The 17,423-nt window shown below is 49.9% G+C and overlaps 1 protein-coding gene across 1 annotated transcript; it reads right to left on the bottom strand.

Moving 5' to 3' along the window:
* Positions 1 to 3,906: 3,906 nt before the first annotated feature.
* Positions 3,907 to 16,971, bottom strand: CFAP20 (cilia and flagella associated protein 20). The gene is made up of 6 exons (XM_005873507.2): positions 16,624 to 16,971; positions 7,225 to 7,304; positions 6,170 to 6,281; positions 5,283 to 5,471; positions 4,872 to 4,982; positions 3,907 to 4,201 (listed from the first exon to the last, which is right to left on the bottom strand). Exons 1-6 carry the CDS (start codon positions 16,705 to 16,707, stop codon positions 4,196 to 4,198), a joined length of 582 nt encoding a protein of 193 aa, XP_005873569.1. The 5' UTR covers positions 16,708 to 16,971; the 3' UTR covers positions 3,907 to 4,195.
* Positions 16,972 to 17,423: the final 452 nt, after the last annotated feature.

Below are 17,423 nucleotides of genomic sequence, written 5' to 3'. Positions count from 1 at the left end.
TGTTAATGAGCTGGGCCCCGCGAGCCTGCATTTTAAGAGGCCAGGGCGCAGTCATCTAAATCGAACTGTTTTAAAATTGAGAAATATAATCAGAAGAATAGCTTGGTGTACGTAATTGAATAGTAATGAAGCGCACACCCCTGTGTGAACACGACCCCGGTTAGGACATAGAGCCTCGGCGTCCCTGGAAGCCCCCTGAAGGGGGGTGGTCACTTGTGTCCCCCACCCCCCCACCCCCAACGCTAGGTGAAGCACTCTCCTGAGCTTCGAGACACTGTCCCCTGCCTCACTAGAGGCTGTCGTTATAAATGCATCCCAGAACAATATATTCCTTTGCCTATTTAAAAATGGTGTGGAGCCCGGCCGGTGTGACTCAGTGGTCAAGCGTTGACCTATGAACCAGGAGGTCACGGTTTGATTACCGGTCAGGGCACATGCCCAGGTTGCGGGCTCGGTCCCCAGTGTGGGGCGTGCAGGAGGCGGCCGATCCATGAGTCTCTCTCATCATTGATGTTTCTCTTTCTCTCTCCCCCTCTTGCTTCTTCTCTGAAATCAATAAAAATGTATTTTTTATAAATTGTGTAGAAATGGGATCCTCTTTAATATATTGTGCCTTGCTGTTCTCACTCTGCATTACGGTTGTGTGGCTGCCCTGTGTTGTTGCCCCTCGCTGTACTTTGCCACTCTTCATGGCTGCGTAGTATTCCATTATGTGGAGATAACACACTTGATCTATCATCAGGCTAATTTTGTTGATGAGGAAATAGTGGGTCAAAAAAGTCCAGTAACTGAAGAGCCCAGTGCTGGGGTTAAACAGGCTGAGTTTGAAACCAGCTTCCACCACCTGGGGCATCGCTGTGTAAGCTTGGCCACTCTGATCTTTGTGCCTTGGTTTTCTCATCTGTGAAATGACAATAATTGCTTCTGTTTCCGTGTTGTGATGATTCAGTAAAACAAGTACATGGAAAGTCATTAAAACGTTGCCTGGCCACTCAAACACTTTCAGTTCAGGAATGGGAACTGGGATTCTTTGTACAGTTTCAATTTCCCATGAGCACGTGTTACTTTTATGTCCATTAGTTCAACACAAACCTTTGCCCCATAGCTTTTCTTTTTTTATTATACATATATATATGTATATATATATATATATAATTGATTTCAGAGAGGGAGAGGGAAAGAGAGAAACATCAATGATGAGAATCATGGATCGGCTGCCTCCTGCACTCCCCCTACTGGGGACTGAGCCCACAACCCGGACATGTGCCCTGACAGGAACCGAACCGTGACCTCCTGTTCATAGGTTGACACTCAACCACTGAGCCACGCCAGCTGGGCTACCCCACAGCTTTTCAGCCTCAGGCCCTGGAGTTCAGCTAATGTGTGACCAAGGAGTGACAAGCCAGGAAGCCCTCACTGCGAAGGCAGAGCTCAGTCTAGCCCTTGATCCCTCCTGAGCAGACACGCCTGGCCTGGCCCAGCCACCAGGTGGACATGATCTGACCTAATGTCCCCTACAAAAAGGGCACAGCCAGTCCCGCAGGAGGCAGGGACGCCAACACAGAGAGGACAGGGCTGGCCTCTGACTCCCGTCATGGGATCGGGTCCTCATTCTGCCCCTGCCACTCTTAGGGGGCTAGCCCGTGCCTCTCTGGGCTGCAGTGTCCTCATCAGGGCGAGAGGGGCTCAGAGGAGAGATCCAAGACCTTTTCCAGTGAGTTCCGACTCCGAGGCTTTGGCTCTAGCTGCCGAGGTGCCAGGGAAACCCGCTCAGGTTCTCTGGTGCCCACTGGTCTCCTCCAGAGATATCCAGGCAGGGGCTGGCCTGGCTGCAGGGAGGCAGCCCACGGGCCAGTGGCAAATAGGAGCCCTGGTGGGTCTGCCCTCCCCCAAAACGAGCCCTGTTGGGAGTGGCTGTGCACCTGTCCCGTCGAGTTCATGGGGTGAACTCACTCCCGCTGGGAAGGTGGTTCCTCTAAAGCGCCATGACTGCCGGGAGCTAGAGAGGGTGCCTGCCCGCTCCAGCTTCCAGTCTGAGGTCACTCTGGCCCCACAGCCTGTCCTTCCCTCCCCCTCCTGTGGCCTCACCAGTCATCTTCCTGGTGAGCTGAGAGCCGAGGGCCAGGCCGGGCAGCCGCTGGTGCCACCATGCGCGCTGGCCCGGGGCCAGCTTAGATAATTCATGGCATCACCCTGACGCCCCCTCACTTCCTCTCGGATGGCTATGAGAAGCATCTGGAAAGGCAACAGCTGCTGCCTTCCACCCGGAGAGGGCGGTGAGGTAATGGCCATACATAGTCCGGCCAGTGCGGTGAAGGGGGCTCTGTGTGTGAGGAGAGCGCGTTACTGTCTTTCTCGGGCTCCAGGGCACCTCGCTGACACCCGGCACCGAAGGGAGAGGAGAAGTTAACCCGCTTTCCGGCTCCACAAAAGCATCTTTCATCCACAACAGACTCTAGATTGGAGGGAAGACCTCGCTCCACAGTGGCCAGAGACAAGCGGCTCTGTGAATCCCCAACCCCCACCCCTTTTCTGAGGCTCCCCCTGAAACCCAGAAAGCTCCGGAGACACATGGAGTCTAAGGCAGGAATGGAAGCACGGAGACTCAGACAACACTCAGATGTGACGGGTTGGCCCTGAAAGACCAGTCACCTGGTCTGAACGGCCGGTGGCTCGCAAAGGAGAGGGCGGCCCCCAGGGGAAGGGGCTCCAGTCTGGTCGTTAGCAGGAGACAAAGGGCCGAGTAGTATGAGCTGAGCCCACCTACGTGCCAGGCAGCGAACGACTGAGGGGAAATGGAACTGAGCCATGAGGTAGAGAGGGGCACCTTCGTCCACCCTCCCCTCCCGCAGCCCCTGCCCCCTCGCAGACTTGGCTGAGCTGGCCCGGAGCAGACTCCGAGGAGGACCTGGAGCAGGTGCCCTCACCATTTAACTGCTCAGGAGGCAGGAATCAATGCCGACGGGCACTGCGTGCTCTCACGTCTCATCAAAGCCGAAGCGGCTCCGCCCACCACCCCGGACTCTCCGGGTGGAAGGGAGAACTCGGTGCCTAGGATGGCCCTTCGTTCCTTCCAACTTCCACGTTTCTATTACATAAATGCTACCTTTCGAAAAATATTCTTCAGTGTCCAACAAAGCATCCAGGGGTACCATAACCATTCTCTGTAGATGCAATCACTGTGCTGTGTGTCCTTCAAGGTCATCTAGGTGCATCTACATGTGCTCTAGTCTGCGCCCCAACTGCTTCCCCAGGCATGATCACATGTAGAGCGGTGGCTAAGGGTTTCACGTGCGTAAATTAATTACCTGTCTAAGTGAGCATGCCCCAGGATGAGTGTGAGTGGCACGTGCTGGGAGGTTTCAGTTCTCACCTGATTTGTGCTTAAAGAAGCCGCTTTCCCCGAAGCCCCCAAGTCCAGGCAGGTACTTCCTGTGGAGCCTGAGTGGGGAGGTGGTGCCCGCCCCAGCGCTGGGGGCGCTGCTGGCACAGAGGCAATCGGACTAGATGTGCTTGGTCTTCAGTGACTCGGGACCCAAGCCCGAGAAGGTGCCCCTCTCAGTCCTGCACCATTCCTGGGTTTTTCCACTTGTTCATCTTGAAAGTTGTTCCAAGTCAGTATCTATAGCTCAGTCTTGTTCTAAGCGCTCACTGCCAGCAACTGCACAGCACGAAGGCATGGGCCGGTCTTTGGAAAGAGTTCTATTTTCATACCACAAAGAAAAGAGAAATGTCACCATTCAAAAAGACACAAACTAGAAACGTCACCATTAAAAAAGACACAAACTAAGAACAAATGTACAAACCAAGAATATAACATTTTATTCATTTCCAGATTATGAGTATTACAAGCATATACATATATTTAGATAATATATAAAACAAAGAACAAACCGTAGAAAGAGATTTTGGTCTGAAATGGACACCTTTAATTCTGTAAGCTCGTGGGAAGGTATCTCCCATGCGCTGGGGTGGCAGCGGGATAAACGCCAGGAGCCCCGCATCCCCACTGTACTTACGATGCGTTACGTACGGCATGGTCACTGTGTCCGCGACAAGGGACACCAAGGAGCAGACAAAAGAACCACAGCACAGTGAACTAATAGAAATATTTGTTTTTCTGCATTGTCCTCCAGATAGTTTCCTTTAAAACTAAGAGTCGGGTCCAGGGTCTATCCCTTGAGTTGCATTCCAGTTATTGCTGAGGGGGGAAAAAAGAGGCATCGATTCAAGTTATCAGAAATAGATGGTCAGGGCCCTGATCCCCGAGCTCTGTGGCACGCAGGATGCTGAGCTGCAGGAAATGCACACGTCAGCAGCAGCAGGCAGGTAGCGCTGCCATCGTGTCAGAGGAGAGAGCAAGGGGCTGATAAAGAGGTTCAATGGGCCCTGGCTAGTTTTTCTCGGTGGTTAGAGTGTTGGCCTGTGGATCAAAGGGTCAAGAGCACATACCTCAGTTGCGGTTTGATCCCCAGCACTGGTCGGGCATGTGCGGGAGGCAACCAATTGATGTGGCTCTCTTACATCGATGATTCTCCCCCACCCCCACCCCCCCGCTCCCTCCTCTCTCCCTTTCACTCTCTCTAAAAATCAATGGAAAAAATATCCTCCGGTGAGGATTTTTAAAATAGTGGTTTGATGGGTGCCTGTGTCTCCCTGCACCCCGAACCCCCAGGAGGGGCAGGATCACCTGTGGAGGTGGAGGAGCACAACAGAACCTTCCAGGCTCATTCCTGACTCAGTGCCGATGGCGGGAAGACTTAGGTCTTAGATGGAAAGGCACCCCGTTCTCCAGGCCAACGCAGAGCCCTTTCCAGGACACAGCCTCCCGACCCACCGCCTGCCCTTCCTCGGGGGTCCGGGCTGCTCACCTTCCCCTTGTTCTGAACTGGGAGGTAGAGTTTGAACTCCGCTGGCAGTTCATCTTCTGAGTACAGTCTGTCTGAGAAGTAAACCCGGCGGATGCGGCAGTTGGCGTGGATCTGTGGACGCCAGGCTTATTTTGAGAAACTCAACGTGACTGTCCTTCCTCATCTCCCGGTCCTCCTAGAGCTCCCCCACCCCACGGTGCTGTCCAAGCGTCATCCCCTGGGCGTCTTCTGCTTGGCCTGGGGTGGATTCTGACAAGAGGGATTTGCTCGCCATATTCTCCCGCTATCTCTGAGCAGAACCCCCTGCATTGGGGGCCTGATCCAGAAACCCACTCTTCTGTCACGTGGACCCAAGCCAGTGACAGAGCACCCCCCGTCCCACGTGGGCTCCATCTGGAAAGGGCCTGGCACCTGCACTCTCAGGGTCTCGATGTAGTTGGTGCCGTACGCCCGCCGAGTGAAGTCGGACAGGTTGAACTGAATCTGGTTCCAGCCGTCATCCAGCCGCATGGGCATGGTGCAGATGAAGGGTTTCACCCGGGTGGTGCTCTGGTAGTTACTTGCCCGAAATCGCCGACGCACATTTTTGTCGTCTAGTACCTGTGAAATGGAGACAAGAGTCACGCTCCCTCCACCCGGAAGAAGCTAGCAATATGGGTAAGGCAAGGACCTGAACTTCCACAGCCCTGATTTCCAAGGCTGGTGCCCCAGGGAGGATAAACAGACCAGACACAGGTCACACTGGATGCAGATGGCCTGGAAGGAGCAAGTTTATCTTATTTGTTGCCAAGACAACACCAGCTGCTTATGACATATGACACACCCACCCACCAGGCTCTCAGGCCATAGAATGACTTCATAAACATTCTTCCCTTTGAAAATAAAAACTACGAGAAATAGCCTGACGGGTGTTGCTTAGTGGTTGAGCACGGACCCATGCACTACATGGTTCAATTCCAAATCAGGGCACGTGCCCGGTTACAGGCTTGATCCCCAGTAGGGGCGTGCAGGAGGCAGCCACTAGAATAGAGACCAACAATAACTCAGTATTAAACGGTTACTCCCCAAATGAACACTATTCTAACCCTTAAGTTTTGAAATCTTATCGCTATAGTTAAATTTACCGTTTCTTTAAAAACTTGGCATTAAATTATGATTACTAATACCAAATGTATGTCAAAATAATAAGGGCTGAATCAAGTTTACAGCACAGGCAGAAAAGACGACATTTCCTACAGGCTGATGGGACACCTCTCTGGCACAGCCAAGAACATGTACATTCATGTGCGCACACTTACCTGTACTTCAAAAGTAAAATATTTCTTCAGGTTTTTAATAATCATGACAAGGAATGGAAGTTTAATTCCCAATGTCTTCTTTGGGTCTGCAGGGCACGTGATATATGTGGTGCTGTAGAGAAGGAAATGCCAATAAACACACTACTGATCCTTTCCTCTGTGTACGCACAGCAACAACCCACGGCCCAATAGGATAAATCGAAAGGCAGATCTACAAGTTCCAGACACATCAGCCAATGAAGCCCTCAACCCTTAAGTCAGCTAATGCTTTAAAAAATGCTGGACTCTGGCCCTGGCCAGGTGGCTCAGTTGGTTAGAGCATTATCCCATAAACAAAGGGTTGAGGGTTCGATTTCTGGTTAGGGAACATACTTGGGTTGCAGGTTCGATCCCCAGTCAGGGCATATACAGGAAGCAACTGATTGTTGTTTCTTTCTCACATCGTTGTTTCTCTCTCTGTCTCTCTCTCTCCCCCTTCCTCTCTCTCTAAACATCAATAAGAACATATTCTCGAGTAACTAAAAAAAAAAAATGCTGGACTCTGAAACAAAAGCTCAACATAGGACTAGACACCAACAATAAAATACCTGAAAAGCAAAACCAGACCAGTGGATCTGAGGCAGTCCTTCCCGTGAGAGAAGATCTAATTCTGGTCTAAGAGAACCAACAAATGATAGAAAGCCAAAACTAAGACCATTTGGGCACCAAAACCCACAGTGGCCACCCCCAACACACACACACACCTTGGTTAAATATTAATAATATCTAATATTTACACAGCGCTTAACATGTGCTAAGCAGATTCTACTAGGTGTTTTATCCACATTCACTCATTTAATCTGCACAATAACCCTTCAGGAAAGATGTACTGTTATTATCCCCATTTTACAGATGAGGAAACGAAGACCAAGGAGACTGAGTAACTTGCCAAGGTAAACTCTAAGTAGCAGAGCTGGATTCACACCAGGTGGCCTGACCAGACAGCCTGTGCCTTTCACCTCCATGAGGTACCGCCTCCTTGGACAGTGTCTCTAGGAAAACAGAGTTCAACCTACCTGACATTTGTTCCTTCAATCTCTAGCACCAGGGACTGGATGTCATTATCAGTGATTCTTTTGATGTGGCCATTCCGTACCTAAAAGGAAGAAAATTAAACTGGTTAGTACGGAAATATTTGGCAACAACTTTAAGATTCTGAAGGCTGAATGGGACCGTTTAAAGAAAACCACAGTGGCCCAGAGGGGGACAGCACGGAAGTCTGTGACATGCTATGTTGAAGCTTATGTGTAAGCAAACCAGGCTATTACTGCTATGCCGGGTCCCATCAACCACCACAAGAATCACAGGGAACTCAGCAACCTATAAATCAGGATAAATTTCTTCCCGAAGAAATCAGCTCCATTCATTCAGCTAACATTTAATGAGTTCCTACTATGCATTAGAACATTCATATACATTCTCTCACTTAATCCCTCCCACACAACAAAAATCACAAGACAGGTGGCACTGTTCCCACTTTACACATGTGGACAGACACCCAGGGAGTGCAGATGTCAGCTCCTAAGTCAGAGGCCAGGACTGCCGACCAGGCCGGCCACCGCCCCAGGCTGCCTCACTCTTCTTCAGCCAGAAAGGCAGGTGCTGAGTGTCACTGAGGAGGGGCAACCAGAACATGAGCGCTACTCCCCCAGGTTTACTCCTACTTCATGCTTCCTTACCTTCTCTTCCCTGAGTTTCTACTTTTTCAAGTATGAACTCAAGTCCTATCTGTGCCCGATACAGAAGCCTTCATTAGCATTTCCAGCCCACACTGACCTCTCCAACTTGTTTTCCTGGCTTAAATAGCCCACACTACACAATTCAGCTCTTCATCCTACATTGTTTTGTATTGTTTGCTGCATATGTGGGCGGTATATGAGGGGAAGGAATCAATATTCGATACAGGTGCCTCCTCTCAAAATATTTAGGAAAGAAGAATTACCTTCAAGCAATCAACTCTTAAGCACCTAATATGAACAGAGCAGACATGTGCAAAGATACCTCAGAGACAGGGCTGGACTGCTAGGGCTGAACATATTAACACATGAAAAGGATCAACCAGCTTTAGAGCAGGACTCATCAGAAAGACAAATGTGGTCTTTTTCTAGGGACGGTGAAGACGCGCTGTGTTGGGCTGTTTGTCGAATTCAATAATTGTTCATTTGGCTTCCCATTAGATTCCCATAAGGGAGAGAACACAGTGTCCAGTCCGTCTGATAGATGTATTTTTCTTTTTTTTGTTAATCCTCACTTGAGGATATTTTTTTCTCACTGATTTTAAGAGAGAGTGGAATGGAGGAGAGACAGAGAGAAACATCGATGAGAGAGACACATTGATTGGTTGCCTCTAGTAAGCGCCCCGACCAGAGCTGGGCATGGAACCTGCAACAGAGGTACGTGCCCTTGACCGGAATTGAACCCCTGACCCTTCAGTCCACGGGCCAACGATCTAACCACGAACCAAACCAGCTAGGGCTAATAGTTGTCTTTTTCACCATAGGTAATTAATAATATGTCATCCTATTTTTAAACATCAGTCTCTGAGCTCTGTTACTGTGAACTTGATCCGCTCGTGGTGTGCTTGGCATTCCCCAGGTGACATCTGCTATCACTGGCCATCTTTTTCTACAAGTTGCAACTGAGTCTTATCTTCTCAAAAAAGTGTAAGCTCAGGGGTAGGGACCAAGTATTAAGCAGCATTTGTGTCGTCTACAATGCTTAGTACTGTGCTAGGCATACAGTAAGCACTCACATATTTGCTGACTTCTGGACTTTGTCACTCTAAGAGCTGGCACATATGAATAGTTTCAAGAAGGATTTTAAAACATTCCTGGATAACATATCCACCATGAACTACTAACAGGAAGCCAGAGATCCTGGGTGCCTCACACCACAGAGCCCAGGAGGCTGCCAGCAGGAAGGCTTTCCCACAGATCATCTTTTGGTGCCCACTGTCAGAGACAGACTGCGGGGTGGATGGCCCGATCTCTGCCAATGTGGCATTTCTTGGTTCTCAAGGCACAAACGTCACATTGAAGTGCTTCTCAAACAAAGCTGCTGACATCCAATGCCCTCCTGCTTCGGATTCTAGGCCTCGTTCCAAGGGAGATTAAGAGCACAAAGGCTTGGATCTGTGCAGCATATGCCACCACTGCCCACCTCACCCCCCACAGGAACCCTCCCATCCAAGTGGCGATAGTCCTCTAGTTGCTGGCCCACAGCTGCTGGGGAAAAGCAGGCGGTGTTGGTGAAGGAGGACTTAGTCAGGAAATTATTTCCAAATCATGTGATGATAAGAGCTGGCAGTATTCTAACAAGATGCAAACACCAATTCTGTAACATACCGCTAATTATTCTCTGTAATCTAGCTTCATTCTTTCCTTAAAAGGTACTAAGGCAATACTCAAACAGATGATTAAATTGAAAGGATTAAGTATTTAGTGCCCATGGGCTACTATTGCTAAAGTGCAAATTGTTGCAATTTATCCAACACTGTTTGAAAGCGCTGGCCTCAGATCTTACATCCCCAAGGCCTCTCAGGCCATCCCTCACTCCAGAAGGCCTAGCGGGCTTCACAGGGCGGGCGCGTGAGGGAAGCTGCCTCTATCAACTCAGTGTCGACTTTCAATAACTTCCTAAAGAGAACTTCCTTTCAGCCACATAGCAACAACCACACTCGCAAACTTATTTCTTACAAAATTAATGAATGTGGCCCCCAAACAAGAGAACTCAGGGAACCAAGGCAGTTTTTTTGAAGGGATGCCTATCAGTCTTGAGTTTTAGCCTGGCTGGTGGTGAGACAAGCTAAGTAGGGTTTTGCCCAGGCCTCAAAGAAGAAAACACAGTATTCTCACATCCCAAGCTGCCAGCGCTATGAAATCAAATTATGTTGATCTATTAGTGAATGATTTTTTTTCCTTTATTGAAGTTCAAGGGCTGCAAATACAAACTCATGGGGAGAAAAGAATGGAGGTTGATGGAGACGCGATTAATCAGAGATGTGAGCACTGAGAGGGTACAAAACCTCCCAAACCTCTTCTCTGGGCCCTAGAACTAGGATGGGAAGGGGAAGGAGTGTGGGCAAGCTTCCTACCCCCCTGGCAATCTGGCTCATGTCTACTGCAAGGTCTTCCAGGAAGCAACCCCCTCCTCAGTCCCGCTTCTGACCAACACTGATAACAAGACACACGGCCTCAGAAAGCATCAACTTCCTGTCCTCAGCCCCTTCCAGGTCAGAGGTCGCTCGGCAGGCTGACTTTGAAATGAAGATAAGATGAGCCGGTCAGCATTTACTGCTCATGGTGGAAGCAGGTTTTCTTTTACTTCCCTCTCTAAATTAGAAAGTGCCAATTATTTGTGACATTAATTCTTTTTTATTTCAAACACATCCCCACTATCAAAGTGTGGCCTACACGTGTTTTATTCCCCCCAAATAAATAAGTCAATAAATAAACCCAATCTTACAGTTGTTCAAAGTTCATCAACTCCCCAAGCGATGAGCTGGAGGTACTTTAGGAGCCTCAGCACCCAGGCAACTGACAAGTGCAAGTCAGAATGGTCCTCAGCCTCTGCGGACACCAGGAAGGGCACCATCCAGCCCTTCGTGCAATCACTCTCCCAGGCTTTCCATCGTTGCTGGGGCAACTAATAAGCAACACTGACTTAAGCCCCAGGGAGGAGGGTCAAGCTGACGGGGAAAATACTACTGGGAGGAAGCTGGCCAATGTTCTCTATTTCTACAGGTGCGTTAAAAATAACACAGGAGTGGTTTCCATTTCCTACCCCCCACCCATTTCTTTTTTTTTCTGGTTCCACCCACTTATCCTGGCAGACAGCTGAGCCCCCAGCCATCTGGTATCCTAGTCTAAATGACACATGTTCCAATTTACAGTAAGCCATTAGCCCTGTCCGTTTCAGCAAAACCAGCTCTGCTAGGGGCTGGGCTCCCTCAGAAAATGGGCAGAGGGAGACCTCTGTGGGGAGAGTTGGGCATAGCTCCGACGCAAGGCCTTGGCCTCCCAGGCTCCAGTGGGTCACTTCGCAGGGCAATCAGACAGCAGCCAGGCAACTCTGGGCGCGTGCAACAAACCCCGAGCTCAAGTAAGGACAGTGGTGTGCGTTGTTAACCAGTATCTTTGTAACAGCGCCTCCACAGGGCAAGTGTCACTAAAACCAGGCCTTTGCCCAATTATAGGAAAAGCTATTACTCAGAACAATGGAGAACACCATCAGACTGACCCAGGGAAAGTCTGAAAAAAAGAGTTTTCCCACCTTCATGTCCGAGTGCTGTCAATTCTACTACTGGAAACTGCATCAGTTTAACATGGACCAACAAGGTTCACTCATTAGAAGCTGGGGCGTGGGAGCTTCTTTCTGGAGACTTCGTTCACTTTTTAAATTAGGAACAGGAAATGGGAATCTAATACCATCCAGCAACAGCCACAGAGACTCTGGTTCTAATATTTAGCTCAGGAATAGGGGAGGAGCAGCAGCTGAGAGAGAGCCGAGGTGAGAGGAGACAGACAGCAAAAGCCTGTATGAATTAACATTCTCACCTACTAGGCTTTTAGGATATTACCAGTGAGGACTAAGAATAATGTGTTACACAGGCAGTCAGTAGGAACAAAAGCTCCTGGTATTTTCTTTACAAACCAGAAGTAATGTTTACAGTACACATAAGAGTCCTTTAATCAATGTAATACTTACTAGGAAAATTAAGGAAACCTTAAGAAACCCCTAATTTCTCCTAAGCTCTTGGTTTGAAAAATTGCAAAGCTTATTAGAAAGCTTCCAGTCTAGCCAGGAATACAGATCATAAGAAGCTAATTTCTATTGCCTAGCTGGTTTGGCTCAGTGGATAGAGCGTTGGACTGCGGACCGAAGGGTCCCAGGTTTGATTCCGGTCAAGGGCACATGCCTGGGTTGTGGGCTCGAGCCCCAGTTGGGGGTGTGCAGGAGGCAGCTAATCAATGATTCTCTCTCATCATTGATGTTTCTCTCTCTCTCCCTTCCTCTCTGAAATCAATAAAAATATATTTTTTTAAAAAAAGAAGCTAAGCCCTAACCGGTTTGGCTCAGTGGATAGAGTGTCGGCCTGTGGACTGAAGGGTTCAATTCCGGCCAAGGGCATGTACCTTGGTTGCGGGCACATACCCAGTGGGGAGTGTGCAGGAGGCAGCTGATCAATGTTTCCCTCTCATCAATGTTTCTAACTCTCAATCCCTCTCCGTTTCTCTCTGTAAAAAAATCAATTGAGCATCATCCCGATACACCAGGGTTTTGGGACGATCTATCTCCGGTCAGGCACATACAAGAAGCAATGGAAGAATGCATAAATAAGTGGAACAACAAATCAATGTTTCTCTCTGTCTCTCAAAACAATACATTAAAAAAATTTTAAAAACCAACTGTGATTCAGTATGATGAAAAGGAAGGAGAAATTCTGCAAGGGGACAGAAATTAACCCAAGGGAGTGCTTGTAAGCTGTGGCCTAGAGACTGAAGTAGAGGTGGAGGCACAGGTCCCAGCAGAGGGACCAGCAAATACAAAAGCTTGAATGAAGGTGAGAGAGAACAGGGCTCCTTTCAGTTCAGTAGGTTCAATAGACGGGAGTCTAGGACAGGTGAGCCAAGGGCAGGTGAGCCTGGAGAACTAGGTAAGCAGGCACTAGACCAGTGACGGCGAACCTTTTGAGCTCGGCGTGTCAGCATTTTGAAAAACCCTAACTTAACTCTCTGGTGCCGTGTCACATATAGAAATTTTTTGATATTTGCAACCATAGTAAAACAAAGACTTATATTTTCGATATTTATTTTATATATTTAAATGCCATTTAACAAAGAAAAATCAACCAAAAAAATGAGTTCGCATGTCACCTCTGACACGCGTGTCATAGGTTCGTCATCACTGCACTAGACCATGCTAAGGGTTTTGGACTGGGAAAGCCATGATAAAATGATTAAATTACGTATCCTGATATCAGAAGTCTGGGCTTCCTGTTCCTCAGCATCTGAATGCTGAGCTCAAATATAAACTTTTTTACTCTTGAGCAAACCCCTCCGTTTCCTGCCCTATTTAATATTGTATGCTATAACTCTGTTGCTAAGCATTTCATATACATCTTCATTTCATCTCCATAACGAGGAGAGGGGGGGTGGCATTACTGTAAGATGAGAAAACTGAGGAGTTAAGCAATTGCCCCAGGTCACACAGCAGAGGACCTGAGACAGACCAGGCCACAAATCCAAGGAGCCTGATGACACTCCAGCACTGGGGGTTCAAGGTCAGAGACGACTCCTCCCCTTTAGGAACTTGTAGTCTAGAGGGAGATACCTCACTTACGCTCTCAATGAAATAATGTTTAAGTTGAGATCTGAGGGATGAGAAGGGGAGAGGAGCTGTGAACCTCAAAGAATGGGATACAAATGTAACCACACCCACAAATACGGAGTTTGCAAATTCACTCCTCACATTCATAAGGAGACACAGAGCCTAAACAGAAACCAAACCTAATTTTTCCAAGATTATTCTTCGAAGAAAACAAATCACAGGAATTCTCTCTCCATAAACTCAGGAAGGAAAATAGTAAAATTTTGTGAAATCAAAATAATAATTTGAAAATATGCATTAGAGCCAATATGATGTACCTACTGGCAAAGGTTGGGATCATTTTGTTGTTGTTAATCCTCTCCCGAGGATATTTTTTCCATTGATTTTTAGAGGAAGGGAGGGGGAGAGACACAGAGAGAGAAACACTGATGTAAGAGACACATCGATTTGTTGCCTCCTGCACACTCCCTACCCGGAGCTGGGGATGGAGCCTACAACCGAGGTATGCGCCCTTGACTGGAATCAAACCAGAGACCCTACAGCCGGAGGGCCAACACTCTAACCACGGACCCAAAATGGCTAGGGCCAGGGTCATTTCTTGATCAATGTGAACAGTCATTTCTTTTCTCCATCAAGTTTTGCCCTCATCCCCAGCAGGGAAAATACTTCTCGAATTCTGTATCTCCTCAAATCTACACAATGCCTGTCACTTAGCTGTTGTTCAATAAATCTTTGATAAGTATATCAATTCCCAGGGTTCCCTGGACCAAACTGGATTCCCAACACTCCCTGAGGACTGTACGGTACAGCGAGAAAAGGCGCGTACAACAAGGCCTGTGAATCTGGCCCCAAACTTTCTCTTTTTCTCCCACTCCTTCCCTTGCCCCAGGGGAAGAATTTTGCTTAAAATGAGTGTTCCTCTACAGCAGCGGTTCTCAACCTGTGGGTCGTGACCCCTTTGGCGATCGAACGACCCTTTCTTTCACAGGGGTCGCCTAAGACCATCCTGCATATCAGATATTTACATTACGATTCATAACAGTAGCAACATTACAGTTATGAAGTAGCAACGAAAATAATTTTATGGTTGGGTCACAACATGAGGAACTGTATTTAAAGGGCCAGAAGGTTGAGAACCACCGTTCTACAGTTTTCTTTGCCAAAATTTACTCCATGTACTCCACCAGTTGATCTAGCAATGTTTTCACATGTGTTTATGTCATTCGGGTACCATCCGACCTCTAGTGGCGTTGTTAAGGGACACAGTGCGCCATGGTTACTTTGCTTCTATGTTCCATGTGTAAACATGTTGACTAGTCAAAAAGCGGCATTAGAAAAATAACTACAGAAGAGCAAGCCCAGAAGGGTTCAACGGGCAACTCTAATCCAGGTTCCACGTCACAGAACTGCCGAGGTCCGAGCACTGAATTCTCAGTGTAAGGTCTCCTCCTCCATCGCGTCCCATTCTCTATCTCATTGCCTTACACTGGCACTTGGTTACAATTCCAAGTTCAAGGGGCACACAAGGCCACTCTCCCCATAACTGAGTCAAGCCACAGCTGAGAAGCCTCGCAAAGTTCCCAGTTTCCTGGTACCCTGGCTGCGTGTTCTCTTCGTGGAGTCTATGAGGTTTTATTCCACTGTGAACAAAAGCACGCACCTGGAACCCTTAGTGATGTAGGAAAAAGGTGAAGGAACTGCTCTCCTGTGCAATACTCTGGGCATGAGCTCTCGGCTGCGGACCACATCCCTGCGGAAGGGCGGCGGTGGTCCGGTTCCCACTTATGCACAAGGCCCAGACCTGTTACATGCTCGCAGAACGCAGGGCTCCCCAGGGGTCGCAGGCAGAAGGCGGTCCCCGTTCTCTCCCAATCGCTGTGCAGCCCGACACACTCACCGGCGGGTAAAGGAAGACAGAAAAGTCGTTCTGAGGTGAAATCCCAAGTTCTTGGCTTCACCACCAGTAAACCTCTTACTCAGGTTATTCCGCATTCATTCTCCCCCGGGGAGAGCATGACCACTGTTAGACCCTCAGTGACCAGCCTCCCTCCCACAGTCAGTGCCAACCTTCCCGTCTATGAAGGAGAGGGTGCAGCCAGCTGACTGTGAGGGAGTTTGCATGAGAAATGAAATGTCAAGGTAACAAAACGCAGACCAACCCTCAGGCTGCCAGACACACACGCCCCCCGCCCCCACTGCACATCTCCAAAGAGTGGACGGGGCCATGGCCTCCTGGGGTCAGTGTCGGGGCCATCCTGTGGATGCCCGGATGCCCGAAGAAAGACCCTGAGGCTTGGACGGGGCTGCGGGTTTATTCATGCCGACAAGACTCCATCACCACCCTGCAATTTCCCTGCTGGAGAAGGCAGGCACTGAGGGGAGGCAGGCCACAGACTCCCGGTCACCCCGAGTGTGCAGCAGGTGCACGGTCTGACCCTTTGGAATCAGTAGAAAGGGGGGGGGGGTGCACAAGCGAAGGAAGCCCAAATAGAACTGGTTCTGGAACAAAAGCTCCGTGTCTGGCCCTGACCGGTTTGGCTCAGTGGATAGAGCGTCGGCCTGCGGACTGAAGGGTCCCGGGTTCGATTCCGATCAAGGGCATGTACCTTGGTTGCAGGCACATCCCCAGTGGGAGGTGTGCAGGAGGCAGCCGATCGATGTTTCTCTCTCATCGATGTTTCTGACTCTCTCTATCCCTCTCCCTACCTCTCTGTAAAAAATCAATAAAATATATTTTAAAAAAAACTCCGTGTCTGGCGCCCAGCACCGCGCCTGGCACCGGGCAGGGTATCCGTCCATATCAGTGAGATCCGTGAACAGCAGCTGCTTTCATCTCTTCGTTTCCAAAACAACCGCCAGCAAGTGTGTGCCTGCCGGGCCGTGCGAGGCCCTATGGACTCCACCGGGTACAGACGGGGACACCCCAGCTCCGAGGAATGGACTGACCAGGTCAAGTCTGCGGCGAGGAACCCCTGAGCGAACCACACAGCTCGGCCCCTGGACACCTAGACCCCAGCCACTCCCACCCAGACGGCCCCCCGGCTGTTGACACGACGCCCCCCGCCTGGCCTCCCCCGGCCCCTGACCTTCTTGTCCCAGATCTGCAGCGGCTTGCTGCCGATGCTGTAGAGGATGGAGAGGAAGCCGCTCTGGAACGTGTTCTTGAACATCTCGCAGGCGGCCTTCTCCTCGGCCGCGCCGGGGCGACCTGCCTACGGACCCCAAGTGGCGAAACAGGAGGGGCCGGCTCGGGTTCGAACAAGGGACGCTGAGCGATGGACCTCGGGGTCGACAGCCACCACCGCCTGGACTCGGGACGCCACGTCCGGGAGCTTCCACTCTCGCAAGAACGAAGCCAGGCCGGGACAGGAACCACAGCAACTGCCGCCCGCGCCGCGCTCCCTACCTTAAGTGGAGGCGGCGAGCCACCCGTAGCTCGACGTGGATCCCTCCGCCCACTTGGGCCCGCCCCCTGGGAGCGCGGAGCCAATCCCGCTGTGGGGATCACGGACTTCCTCTTCCTTCCGCCCGTAAGCCCCGCCCTAGTTCCGCCTCCTCGTGAAGAGAACGCCTTTGCCAAGGGACTATTTTTCTCCGTCGTCATCGCAGAGCTTTTGGAAGCGTAAGGAGACGTGACGATAGAATGTGTTTTCGACACTGGCGTGGTGTCATGGGAACCCGGCGGGGGTGGGGCCAGAGGGCGGGAGGGCCAGGCCCCGCCCCCTGAGGAGCGAGGAGGAGTTACAAGCGCCAAAGAAAAGTGGAGCAAGGCGCTTGGGATGAGGCGCTTACCTGGAACCCTGCGATGCCAAGGAAGCTTGCTGGCTGAGGCCCAGATGAGTGAAAGCAGTAACCTGGATTGGGCAGTAACCGTACCAGGCGCCGT

Source organism: Myotis brandtii, unplaced genomic scaffold (genome assembly GCF_000412655.1).
Source record: "Myotis brandtii unplaced genomic scaffold, ASM41265v1 scaffold411, whole genome shotgun sequence".
NCBI lineage: Eukaryota > Metazoa > Chordata > Mammalia > Chiroptera > Vespertilionidae > Myotis > Myotis brandtii.
Note: the sequence above shows the minus strand (reverse complement) of the source record. Positions and strands in the feature narration are given on the sequence as shown.